General features: G+C 38.1%; 1 protein-coding gene across 1 annotated transcript in view; it reads right to left on the bottom strand.

Moving 5' to 3' along the window:
• Positions 1–1,927: 1,927 nt before the first annotated feature.
• Positions 1,928–14,381, bottom strand: part of kitlga (kit ligand a) — a 33,628-nt gene continuing 21,174 nt past the window's right edge. The window contains exons 2-10 of the mRNA XM_073472703.1: positions 13,776–13,886; positions 13,001–13,057; positions 12,369–12,521; positions 11,598–11,778; positions 8,690–8,737; positions 7,567–7,664; positions 7,220–7,329; positions 5,981–6,047; positions 1,928–5,859 (exon numbers count right to left, since the gene is read on the bottom strand). Of these exons, the coding sequence (XP_073328804.1) occupies positions 6,017–6,047; positions 7,220–7,329; positions 7,567–7,664; positions 8,690–8,737; positions 11,598–11,778; positions 12,369–12,521; positions 13,001–13,057; positions 13,776–13,886 (789 nt within the window). The 3' untranslated portion in view covers positions 1,928–5,859; positions 5,981–6,016. The remainder of the gene's footprint in view (positions 5,860–5,980; positions 6,048–7,219; positions 7,330–7,566; positions 7,665–8,689; positions 8,738–11,597; positions 11,779–12,368; positions 12,522–13,000; positions 13,058–13,775; positions 13,887–14,381) is intronic.

The following is a 14,381-nucleotide window of genomic DNA, read 5'->3' on the forward strand; positions in this document are numbered from 1 at the left end:
CAAACAACCAAAGGACAAGTCCAGAACAGTCTGTAAATGCAGCAAAACATTTCCACAATGCTGCAATTGACTAAAGTAGCACTTATGAGCTTAACATTCTTTGCAATCATCGCATAGGTGGCCTGACGAAAAAGATTGACATATGCCATGTTTTTTTTGGTTTGTTTGTTTGTTTGTTTTAATCATATCCCCTTCACCAGTGTTCTCCAAATTGTTTTCCAAAAAATGAGGAATTTGGCGTAAACTGTGTTTTTATAGAGCAGGTTTGGGACACTTCTGACAGGAGTTTGGTTGGTATGTTGTCCAGAATGGGTTGATGATGGAAGGTCTATCATTATATCCATTAGCTCATTATGAGCTCTTCCGTTCTTGTTGATGTCAGCAAACGTTCACTGCAACAAAGGTAAAGCATGATTTACTCAGGGGATAATTTAGAGGGATTTAGAACTTTTTCTTTAAACAATAAGCTGCATATGTTTTTCCGGGATATAGGTTCACCTGTTGAAGTGGTCTCCAGACCATGACAATGAAAGCAAAAATTTTGAACTGGCTTTATGAGGTTAATTGAAGAGGGACTCATAATGCAATCAATACTTATGAATATAAAAGATATTTTATCAAAATATAGTATAAATATAGTTATAGTTATATTTATTATAATATGCATCTTTATTATTCATCTCTATCCATTAAAGAAGAAGAACCATTATCCCCGAAGTTATGAAACAGATTGGATGTAGAAAGTAGTATAGTACTGGCAATCAAAGAGCAAAAGTCACAGCATGCCACATTCTTTCTTGTAAGAAATACAATTTATCAAAACTAAGAAAAATCTCTGTGTTAATAAAATACTCAAGGTTGTGTTAAACTGTGTGATATTGGCAACATTGTGAGGTTGTCTTTGACAGAAGGCTGACTGAGGCCAAGTATCTATTATTGCTTTGTTAAACCATGGTCAAGGGGGACTTGCATTTCACAGTTATATGCTTCTGGGAGAGCTGAAGGGTGAGAGATGTGATTTACCAGTTTTTAAGAGAGAGCATTGTTCTCTTTATTAACTTACCAACTTGACTCATGACACATTGTTCTTGGCAGTTTTTCCCAAGTTATCCTTGGAGCTCAGTGTGATTTAGTGAATGAAATGTGACAACTTAAGAAAATTAATCTAGCTAAAAAGGCAGTCAAGCGGAAAAAAGACCTTAAAAAGCATTTTGCTGAGGAGCAAAAGCTTTTGTTGGATAAACTCTAAATTCTCATTATTGGATTTTGAAAAAACAAAACAAAAGGTTGTTTAAAAGTCTTAAATCTCTGGTGAGGAAGGGCTGCATTTTTTCTTTCAGGAATTATAAAATTGTTTGAAATAGAAAATATCACCATCAAACCAAACAAAACAATAGAGCAAATAGCCAATACTGCGATAATAAAAGTACCACAACTCAATTCAATATTGCTGTGCATGTGAGAGACTCGTCCTGGAGTTCAATCCACTTAAATAAATAAATAGTCATTTTTTATTATGAGCTGGCTATGATATCGGGGTAAAGCTGGTGTAACTCTCTCTGCTGATCAAAACTGACATACATACATACATACATAGGGCAATGTTTTTCCTAAAATTCAATTCAGTGATTTAACTGTTTATCTAATATGACTTTACTACAAATATAATTTTAAAAAGTTTGCAAACATTTTGGTGGGGACAATTCTGTCCTCCCGAAATACTGGTATGTGCAAAACTATCCCCTTGGTTTCACTTGCAGTTTGAAACTTGTAGATTTCTTTCCCTGAGGCAATAACATGTCTGCAGCTGAGCTATTTTACCTAAAGCACGTTTTCAACGTGAGTGTGCCCCAAGTTTGATTCCCACTTTGGAAAAAGAGAAAGGCTTGATCAAAATTCCTAAAAAAATGACAAACAAACCAATAAATAACAGTTGGATACGTGTACTTTATTCATATCTCATATATGTTTCTTTACATTTATACAAAAATACAGAATACAGTAGAGTTTTTACCCAGAATACCAACTGGGCAATAATTACATTTGCTTTTTGGCACCCAGACTTATTTCCTGCCTAGAGCCATTTGATTCACCCACTTAAGTGGGATGGATTGGATCACTCGAGCCCATAAGCACTGTTCAGGATGCAGCTCTGCTCGCTCTCAGACCACACAACAACCCACATAGGAACAGTATTTAAGGGCAGTCATTCTCTCGACTAATGCATGAAATTGCTCGGTTTCTGGCCTCCATGCATCAGACATACACACTGTTTGAGGCTCTCGCAAGGACAGGAAAATGGGAGACCATGTTATTTATTTTTTTTGTTCACAGCTTAGACCTGTTGCAGCTCATGATATTCCTAGACTATGTATAAAAAGCAACTTTTGACATAGTATACCTTGTTTGTTAGTTTGTGTGTGGCTCGATTAGCCTGTGTGTATGTCAGAATACTGGGCACTGCATGTAATAGTCTTCATGTAGAGAAGCGATATCTAAAGAGTCTCAGGTCTAAACTGACAGATAGATAGTATGCTCGAATATTGTTCAACAATGCATTTTTGAATAGAGATAATTGGTTAAAAGCTTTAAAACAGCAGTATTTTACCACACCAGTTATTAAAGATATTCCTGTTCAAAGTACTGTTGCTGTGAACTATATGAACACCAATGTGGTATACTCATTCTAACACAGACTTAGCTCTAAAATGCCATAGAGAATATGGCACAGGTAATATGTTGCCAATAATAATGATAATAATTGTGTGTTTTCTTCAAAAATGCATTTTTGAATAAAAAAGGTTATCTTGCAGTTCAACACAACAAACAATACTTTACCACACCAAAGAATTCCAGCCATTGATGCTGAAAGGTACTGTTGCTCTGAACTATATGAACACCAATGTGGTATACTGTTTTTTTGTTTTTTTGTTTTTTTTCTTTCAAACACAGATTCAATTTTGCACAATATACTCTTGGGTCCTATAAGAAAATTTCCCAACAAATAGTCCCAAATACACATGAAACAAGCAGAGTTACCAGTTGAAGTGTTTCCTAAAGGTCACAAAGGCTAAAATGTAACGCGTGGACAGAAGTGTCACAACCACTGCAGTTTATTCTTTTCCAAAAGACTGTCTGAATCATAACTGGGCACAGGTCAAGCAGAATAAACTGGTAAAAAAGAGAGAGTGATTGGGGATCATATCTATTGGGTTATTGTGGTGAGATTATTCTAATCTGCCCTGTAATGATCTCTCCACTTTCTGCTACCACACGGAAATATAGACAGGCTTTTGACATTTACACACGGAGTCAATCACACTAATCAAACAAGGCACAAAACCAAGAATGGACATGGTACAATGTAAGACCACAAACATGATAGAAATACTCAAACTAGATATAGAAACAGATGTTTGTGTCCTGCAATGTTGTAATTGTCAGCTGTTCACAGCAGGGCAGCCTGATGGGAAAGGTCACAGCCAGCGTGCCCTGTCTACACTCCTACCTCTTTGACTGATTGTCATTAATACTCTTGATAATGATTTAATACCATCAATTATTGATCTACTTCACTTTGCGTTTGGGCAAGGCCTTGTGGGAGTCGACCCCCTACTTAGATGTTTTCAAACCCTTTTCTCCTCACAGCTCTGATAAGATCTGTTATCACTGAGATCAGGAGCACCTCCAGCACTGAAACTTCTCAGAAGATCTCAGTGTGCATAAGAGAAAGCAAGCAGGGGAGGGGCACATTGATTTAACATTGGAATGAGCCTGAGGGCTTCTGTGGTTGCTTTAGTTAGATACAAGTGGATTGAACAACCTCATGCCAAGTGTTTGTATTTGACTTCCAGTAGATGATCCCCTGCCCTTCATGTGGATCTTTGTATAGCAGAAAGAAACTCTAAAACTCACCACGCTTTGTTTAAAAGAAAAAAAAAGACTTTGAAAGTTATACCATTGTGTGACAGTTCAGTATGTGAAGGAGATGACAGTGCACTTCCTTTGACAGTGTATTATGGCGCAACTTTAAGGCAAAATTGATATTTAGGTCTGCATGGCATTCCCACGTGGCGAGCTTTGTGGATTGTGAAAACAACTAAGGTGCATGTCTGTACGTTTCACCACCAGTGGAATCATCCTTCAGCATTTCATTAGCATTTGAATCTTGATAAATGCACTAACCAGCTTTGTCAGATTGTCTTTAATGGGTTTTATTATGCAAGCACAACACTGATATTGGACAAAGGCAAAGTCAGTGTGAACAGATTACACCATGTGAGTTAACAGTCTAGACTAATGGGTTGGAATTGTGAGTATATTTGGTCATTCAGTGAACAGTCAAGATTTAATAGCTTCATTTAAGATTTTACATCATATAGTATTTGCATATTGAGTCTAATTATTTTCTGAGTTTATTCCTTTTATACATTTTAGTGATTTAATTTGTTTTCCTCTCATACAGAAATGGCCATCCAAAATCTCTCCTGTAACAGTATTTGCCTTGCAAGCATAAAGGTGAGATAAGTAAAAAATAAAGGCAGTGTTGAGCTAACATTTACTATGGGAGGCCCATCTTTGTCTTACGTGTATCAGACACCTACGCTCTGAATGAACTTAAAAAAAAAAAAAGAAGAAAAATCCTGTATCCACAGAAGTCATCCCTGATACTCGTGAGCAGAATGTCATGGCAGATTTCAATAGTCTAAATGTACGTTAGTCAAAGCAGCATATCTTGCATAAATGTGTATTTGTTTCTCTCCATGTAATCCATTCACACAACCTAAATCACCCGAGTCATATATACCGACAACAACATCATATGAGGAAATGTCATTTGTTTAGGACTGTCTTTTATGGGTTTATGACGTGTTAGTATACAGATTGTTCTTTAAATGTGACTCATTAGTAGAGGTGCTCTTAAATGATCTCTTAAAACATTTCCAGCAGCAGCTCAGTGCCGCCATCAATAAATAAATACATCACACACCCCCATTGGTACATGCCTAAACCAGACAATGTGACTACACCTTGGAACTACAATGTTTTACATTATATTCTTTGGGAAAACCCCAGACTAAGAGGAAACTGTAGAGCTGTTGAGGATGTGGTTAACGTGAGGGTCACCGGAGGTAGTAATTCATGCCTCAGTTCATATAAGAGATTACCAGTGTCAGTTACTCTCTGCTTTGCTTGTTTCAAGATGAACTGGTGGGCCCAGAAACACAGGCAGACTGTAGTAATGCGCTGAGTGAGAAGCAAAGTTTTCCCCAAAAAGTTCATGATGCAGCAGGGACGGACTCGGACAAAAAAAATGGCCCCTTGACTTTTTTAGCCTGAGCAGCCCATTACAACCAGCCTGTTATGAATCCACCTCTTCATGCACTCCTGTTCTCTGACATCTGGGATTAGGGGGGTAGAGGTTGAGGAGGAGGATATGGGTCGACGTCGCATCTCTCTCACTCTCATTTTTGTGTAATGGACTGCTCAAGTGGTCCACAGAGCGACCAGGCCACCGGGATATCTCCCCTATCTCCCGATGGCCAGTCTGCCTGTGGTTGGACGATTCGCGGGAGCCAGAGAATCCAAGTGGGGGTGTGGTATGGGTTGTTTCTCTCTGCTAAAATCTCAGTCTTTTTCAAAAGCATGGGTTTAATGCAGGCTTACAAGAAAGGCAAGCTTATCCATACGGTAGCAGGCGTGGTTTAACCAGAAGAATCATGGCATTGTGAATCTGCCATCGTGAATCTGGAGAGCAGTCAAAAATGAGCCTTTTACCTCGGAGATCTCATTATGGAATTCAGCTTCATGTTTGTTTTGCATCACCTTTTGACACCAACAGGAGAAAAGAGTAGAGCCCTGTGAAGAAGTGTGAGAAGAGGTTTTAGAGCTCACGCAAGGATTTAAACAAGATTTTCTTTATCTTCAGAATAGAGTTTTCTTCTGTCGCTCTAATTTAACGCGATATAAAAAATCTCACCAATTACGCTGAAGAACATCGAAGGGTAGAGAAGCATTACACTGTTTCAATGACGTTCAACTTGTTTCTGTAAATGGAGAGAGGGAGAGAGAGAGAGAGAGAGAGAGAGAGAGAGAGAGAGAGGGGAAAAAAACATTAGACATTTTCACCTCCCACAGCGGACACTGACTGATGTGCAGACGGCCGAGGTTAAACCTCTCAGGGTCACTCGCTGTTGAAAACTAATCACATTTCTTTGCTTAATGTTTTGCTTGGGAATTCCTGCAAAGTAAGTTTAGCTTGTTAGGACAAAATAATTTAAAAGTTCACTTTCATTCGAGCAGGTGTTGAGAAGTCTACAATGATAGATTCTTTCTACGAAGCATGTACCTCTTATATTCAGGGCCAGGTTAACCTCATGGGAAGACCACGGAGTTAAAGTGTGCTGTGGGCCCTATTTAAGGGGTACAACTCGTAATTTAGTAGCGTTCTTTCATAAAGTTTGGGGTCTCACAAGAGACGGATTTTTTTAATTTTATTTTTTAATTTGGCACAAAAAATTACGCTAAAAATTGAAAACCATTTAACAACACTGATGACATCATCAAGGCTATCTTGGGAACATCTTAAATAGCTTAAATAGCTTGTTTGGATCTTCTTTCCATTAATCTTGTGCTACTCTAGGGTTTGAAGAAAGCACAAGGTTGCTAATAAATATTAAAACAAAAGTTCCATTGTATATCTGTCATTCCAAAGTGCTCCTGCTTTTTTCTCAAGTTGTGATACTTATTCTTTGTTGACTTTATTTTAGCATATGGCTACATTTTATAGCACTTTTATCTGCAGTACTTTTAAGGTGACATACGTAAGAGTAACTGCTAACTGCACGGCTAACTGTGCTAACGAGCTAATGACAGCTACGTCTTTGACATGATGTCAAAACTCGTACTGCATCACATTCTGTTTTTTGGTTATATCTTGAATTTTTTTTTCTAAAATTCTTACCTATTGCACCTTTAGGGTTTTTGCAGCTCACTCATCCATTTACACCATTCAGATTCTCCGATGTTCTGATAAAGTGCTAGCTTTTAACTTAAAATGATCCATATCACAAAACCACTGAGAGAAAATACTCAAAAAGTGATTCAATAATGTTGATGAAGGTCAGTAATCCAGGTCATGGTGATTCTACGTGCTATGTCGTAGGCAAATGAAAAGATTCCTGTTAAAATGCTCGTAAAAGAGAAATAAGCAACTCACTTTTCTGTTATTTCAGCATCTAGTGGAGGTGCAGTCCCTTCTGTTCCTGTGAAGAGTCCATCTTCTCCAGGATTCTGTTGAAGATCCTCCTCGTTCCTCCGTGATCGGACCTGTTTTGGGAGAAGAAACAATTTTCAATGCCAAAGTTCTCAGTTCCAGCTGAAATCAACACAACTCAGATCAACACAGTCTGCAAAGCATATGCAGAAAGTTAAAAGGCTGTCGCCGGCTGTCATAAATTCCGTGGAACAGAGCGTTATCTCCCGACAATAAAATTTGCCACTCACAGTTATATCTCAGCTCAGGAAGTTAAACAGCTTAGTGTCAGAGGTCCAAGGTCAGCTTACCTTCCACACGAGCAGGAATACCAGAGCTAGGAGTGGAATGAACAGTAAGGAGAGAAGGCTTCGCTCCACCACCTCAGGCAGGAAGTGCTGGTCATGATCTGTGACAGGAAAGAAAAACAAAATATCACTTGCTCTCCTCGTTTTTAGTAACAAATTATCATTAAAGAGACTTCAGTTTTTGTTATGGCTGTTACTATTGGGCTCTGTTGATTATAAACATATAATAAACCATGAATTTTAATACAAGGTACCCCAGTTTAGTCTTAAAGAGCCCCTCCAGACATGTCCTCAAACATCTAAAAAATAATCTGCTGTGGATAATATATTTTGTCCTCCCTCTCCCTAGTTGTTTAAGTTTGACTTCAAAAGTTTCAGGTCTATCCTCAGTGTCTGAATTCTTGAGGGTTTAACTTTCAACATCACACTTGAATAAATCTCATATTGAGCCATGACTGGCGTCCAAAATAGACGCGATGTCACAGAATCACGCTGCGACATACATGTCATCTGACTCATATTTAACCTGAGCACAGAGAGCCTTCCTCCTTTAACAGCCTTATAGTGTCAAACAAAGCATACATCAGTCTACAAAGTGAAGCTTAAGCATCCAAGTGAAATAATAATTTTGAGTGGAGGGGGATGTTAAAGTACACTGTGTGTTCTGTTTTTTTTTTTTTTTGGTCCTGTCTTTTTTTGTTTCATCTACTTTTGTTGATGCAGGGCTCTGCTTGTTTACGTGCTATTCATTTTTGTCATTAGTCCTTTTTGTCAGGGATTTTTTTCATCTTTTGTTAAAAGAAAACAAAGGAAACATAATTGTCGATTGTTAATCTCACTGTGAATTGATTGGTTTCCCAGTAAACATATTTGAAACAATGAAAAGCCTTTTTGGAGCACACATAGATAAGACATGAGATACAGGACGGGATGAGGAATTTACTCTGCAGTGTCGTTAATCAAGTAACAGCAGCCTCAGGGGAACGGGGGTGATTTGCTCTAGAATGTGGCAGAATAATGTAGCCAGCAAAAGCTACCACTCTGACACACCATCTGGACTGGTTTTACAACCCAGTCACACAAGTGACACTTGTTTTCTCAGATATACTGAGAATTGCAAACTTACGTGGTGTGCAGCCTGTTGCACAGTCTTTGGTGCTGGAGGGGACTGTTTCTGTGGGAGCAAAACAAGAAGAAGAAGAGACGGATTGGTGAGTTCGGGGTTACAAGAGGATACAAGCAAAAAAACGAGAGGAGGGATGAAAAAGGGTGGAGTGTTAGTGCTGTATGATGAAAACATTTCATTGTCAGGTGCTAAAAAGTCAACTCAACGCTTACGCCCCAACCCCCCCCCAACACCCCCCCCCCCCCCCCCCCCCCCCCACACACACACACACACACACACACACCACACACACATAAAAGATCTGATCCGACCACTCTGGCAAAGAAAAGCCAAGCGCTTGGGAAGATTGGAAGATTGCTCTGTAATCAACACGTATACAATCAGGTTTCGGCCCTTTTCTTCCTTTTCACATGCGCTGCCTGGGGACATCTTCCCTCAGTCCTGTGACTCAGCCGTGTCTCAATGGGCCGTCTAAGCACTGAGACCGTTTTGAGTTTTTATCTCGCAAAGTTCTTGTGAAGAAATAATGGTTCCTGGATTAAAAGCTTCTCGAACCGGCCACAAGAGATCTGGCCTAAATAGAGCCAGTTCACAATAGTCCAAAGAGAAGTGAGCTGGTTGGAATGTTGCTGGTTTGAATCTGTTTAGCAACTCAGAAAATGTCTGTGGGAAGTGTGACCTACATCAGCAACTGCCACTAATTGTTTTCCCAATAAAACACTTTGAAAGCATAAAAAGTCGGTTAACCCACATCGCAAACACACTCATTATCTGGTTTGTGATCTGGGATTTTACAGCCACCGCAGTATGGTGCTTGTGGAGAGAAATTTAATACATATGACTTCTGGACAACTTAACGGTCATGTGTCTTCCGAGAAACTATTTTCCGGTCGAGCTCGATAATCCACAGACATCGCGAAAAACAACTCCTTTTTTTAATGAGGGAACAGTCCCTAAAAAACGATTGCAGCCTAGTCCCCAGCATGAAATGTAAAAAATAAACCAAGATGCTCCAAACCAAATATCTTGAAATGTGTTTGTCCTATTTTTGATATCAACAATTGTCGCATAACTTCAAGGTGAGCAGTACTAAGCGACTTACTACACTATACTATACACACTTTACTATAAATTCAATCTAATAAATCAATCTACAAGTTGTAATATTAAAAATCAGAATAGTTTGTCTCCATGTTCCGCGTTATTACATTTAATGTCCCCTAAGACCTCTGTAGTCTCGGTTAGCCACTTGTTAGCAAACTCCTTTTTAAGACACGTAAACACACACAACTCAAATGTGAGGTATTAACTTAAGTTTTTTATGTTGTTAAGATGAAAATCTCTTTCTCTTGTGTTAACCACAGACCTTATTTAAGGCATTTCACAAAGAAACCATTTACTTCAAGAAGAGGGAACTGGAGGTGCTGAACTGCGTACATGTTTGCCGGGTTTTAGGACTCTATTGTCGAAGCCAGAGACCACTGTTTGAGACGTGTTTAAACATTAAGCGTGAAACCACTGGACATTTCTAACGAGGAACCATAAGACCACAGTGTTTATGAGACATAGGTTCCTTTTCAAGCTGTTTGTGTCAAAAAAAGCTATTTTAAGCCAAAACATGATCTTTTCCTAACTCTAACCAAGTGGTTTCTGCGCCTAAACCTAAGTAGACCATAAGCACAGCGCTGTCACGACACAAGATTCAAAACTGAACTATAATCGCAAGAAACATAAAGTTGCAACATATCCATGGTTTGCAGAAACACACTCAGCCAATATTCATTCTTTTGATTCGGTTCACTGCCCATGAGTGTTGGCATATATGTCTATGAATGAACAAGAAGTAAGAAGATTCAATATGTGATTTTTTGACCTTTTGAAAGTTCGACTGTTCCACAGTAAAATTTGGAATTCTGCTGGTATTAAAAATGAGGAAATATTAAGCAAATGCTCTCAGGATTATCTACTGTTGGCCGCCACTATCACAGAATGTGTGGTTGGCTGCTGTATCTTTCTCCTGACAGAATCAAGGGGCCAGCTTCAGTCCAAACCCATCTGTGCTGTGAAACTGAAACTCACTGTGTCCCAGATGTTATCTCCAATCTCACTGTTAAACAGAAGTAGTGTAATTAGCTTTACTGACATCTGTATTCTAACCAGTAACAGTTGTGCGGACACAGTCTTTGTGGATGTTCTGAGTAGTGAGATTTTTGTTTATGTGTTCTACAACAAAACTGGGCCCCATCCTGTCCAATTTGTCAACACCCTGTTGTTATACTACTTTGCCAAATAAAATGTTGGTGTTAAGTTCTGACCCTTCCAAAACCACATGAAGAGACAAATCCAAACTCAGTGTGGTATCAAAACATCAGCTCTATCCAAAGAAAGCTGTCAGATCTTTTGCCACTCATTTTATTGCAGTATCCTTTGGCTTAAAGCATCACAGACCAGATGGGATGAACTTGAGTGCTCAGCATATAGTTTGTTGCGGGGACATTTACATCTGGTTAAGGCTTCGGATCACACAGTGTACATCAAAGCTTCTCTTCACAGCAGGCAGATCATAGCTGTGTCTTGTGTTTTTGTTTTAAATGCATGCGTTTATGTCTTTCCATCAACTTTTGTTGACCAATGCTGTCATCCCATAGAAGATTGAAGATTGGTCCTTGTGATCAAAGAAAACCATCTTCTGCCCAATATACAGCTTAAAGGACTAAACATTTATAAATCCCAACTGACAGGGTTTATCGTAGAGTTGTAAAACTGGATGAAAGTACTGCAACATGCCGGCCAAACATCAGTGAAATCTATTAGGCAGAAACTATCTGTCTTTTTGACAAAGACCCAGTTACCAAAATATTAACCCTGATAACAAAGACAACAAGCAGGCCACATAATAAATATTTACCTTTTGAATATTGTTCTGTTGTTGTTGTGTGTGGTGTGGTGGGACAGGGAGGAGGATCACAGTCATCTGAATCTTCTCTATTCTGTGCAGCTATAAGGAAGTCTTTGACAAAGTCAAAGTACCGCGCTGTCTGCCACCTCTCTTCCCTGTAGTGGCACTCAAAATCATACATGATCAGATCCTGCAAGAACAAATACACACAAAAAGTTAACTTCAAGGGCTGTAGTTGAAAGGATTAACTGGCCTTTACATCTGAAATCCATGCCAAGAAACATCGAGACGTTTCTTTTGGACAGATAATAAGTTCATAATGAAATTTGCGGGTAGCTGGTCGGGCTCATTTTGCGATAAACATGCTATGGCATTGTAGTAAAGGTTAGGACGATGTAGGACGACTAGTGTAAACGATGACAATTTATGGTTTTCAGCTTTAAATATTTAAATCAATGCTGCAAAACTGTTAAATTTTCAAAACTTCAAACATGTACTTTGAAACAGCAATAGACATGTTATTTCAGATTTTATAAAGGCATAGGCTTATGACTGTATGTGCTCCCTGTGCTGTTTGTCCCTTTTCCCCTCCTCTCCTTTCTAGCTCTACATCTTGATTTTTCAGTGAGGTGCCCCTAGCCTAGGAGAGAAGTTCATTGTGATGGCTAAATAAAGACAAAGTTCACACAGTTATTTATTTTATTGAACAGTGATAACTGTTCTCAATCTGTTCTTGGACAAAATCAGTATTATTATGGTACAGCAATGATGTGAACTTACCAGAGTCCCCAAGTTGAGCCGTAGTTCTTGGAGCATTTGGATGAATATGCTAATATCTTTTCTATTGGATGAAATGTTTCCAAACTTATGTGCTAAATCTTGTAAACTCTCCTCCAAGTAGAAGACATTTAATTTTACCCAACACATCCCACCCTGTAAGAAAAAGAGCAGAGACAAGGCATAAAATGAGCAACGGCAAGAACATTATTCAGTACTGTGCAAATCAGATGTAACAAGAGAGCCTTTGAAAGAGTGAATATCCTCCAAAGTCTGATAATCCTCCCATTCAGATGTCACTGTCACAGTTAAGACTGCAGATGACACAATAGTTACACTGTACAATAGTTAAAATGTCAGCCAAGGTTAACATTAAGATGTAGCTAAGGGAACGGTTACCACGAGTGTGTCAACATAAAGTTTGTGACAGTATGTGTAATGGTAAGAAGATCGGAGCATTTGAAAATTAAAAAGGTTTGCAATGAAAATTCAAGTTGGAAGTGTTATTATGCTAAATTTCATACAAATCTGGTCGTTATATTTTGAGAAATGTTGGTCACAAGCCAACAAAAGGATGGACAAAGAGTTTAGCATTCCCCAATGATTTGTTGTGGGTGGATACCACCATATCTTACCTCTTCTTTTGGAATGTAATGTACAGGAATTCTGTAATCTTTAGGAATATTCTGTCTCTGTAAAAAGAAGAAAACGACAAAAACATTAAATTGTAGAAAAATTGCATTGAAATCCTAAAAAGTAGCAACACAACACATAAACCTGAATTTGGAAATTAAAAAAACTGTAAACACACAATGACCTAATCCAAACCTGCCTGTATGTTACCTGATAGCATGTCATTTTGCTGAGTCCAATGCATTCTTTATTTCTTTTTTTGTATGTTAACATGTTTTTTACACCTTGACCTTGATTTTCTGTCTTTGTTTATGAGATGTTTTTTGACCTCTGTACTTATTAACTTTGCTAATGGTAGTCAATAAATCAATTAGTCAATCATTAGAAGATTTATTGCCAACAATTTTGATAATTGATTAATCACTTTTACAAGCAGAATACAAAACATTGCTTCTTCCAGCTTCTATAATGTAGGAATGTCATGCTTTTCCTCTTTCATTTGTTATAGTAAATGAAGGGTATTTGGTTGGACAAAAGCAGCAATTTAAATACATCACTTTTGGCTCTGATACATTTTCTGAAATGTTATTTATTATAAATAATTAATCGATTAATCAGAAAAATAATTGGCAGAAAGATCCATAATGGAAACAATCATCAACCTTTCACTTGAAAAATCAAAATTGTTCCATATTGTACTTGAGATGTTATTCAATTGAGTTGAATTTTGAATTCTTTACATTTCTTTGAATTAAAGTCAAACAGTGTTGTCCTTACCAAAATAGAGAGTCTAGAGATGTCATCTGTCACTGGGTTGACGTCAAATTTACTTGAATGTACCCCAAGAGTGATGAACAGCAGTAAATGGACACAAATCCGTATCCAAATCTGCAAGGCAAAACGTTTTGACAATTAGACACAACTTCAACACAAAATAAAAACAACATATGATGCAAGTATTATTTAGTCTATAGTTAATAATCAAGAATGGTGCAGTCATTAGTCAGGAAATAGCAGATTTTACAGGCGACATTGCAACACACCAACAGGTTTTTAAAACTATTTGAATTAAAACAACCTGGAATCATCAGTGTAACTACCTAAACGGACTGACATTATAAGCACAAAGCAGATGGTGTGTCACTGCAGGTCAGCAATGAACAACAAGTTTTGATTTACAGTGATTTTACAGCAGTTTAGAGCTGTTGCTGGCAAAAAAATAAAATAAAAATCAAATGTTGGCGCATTGTTTCAGTACAGCAACAAGCAGGTGGGTGAATGATCAGTATTATGTTGGTTTTGGACAGACTCTTAGATTCAGGTCATGTTTCACCTTGATTATTCATAGGTCATGCAAGTCTTTGCAAAAGTGTGGTTTGGACC

This window comes from Pagrus major, chromosome 8, assembly GCF_040436345.1.
Source record: "Pagrus major chromosome 8, Pma_NU_1.0".
Lineage (NCBI taxonomy): Eukaryota > Metazoa > Chordata > Actinopteri > Spariformes > Sparidae > Pagrus > Pagrus major.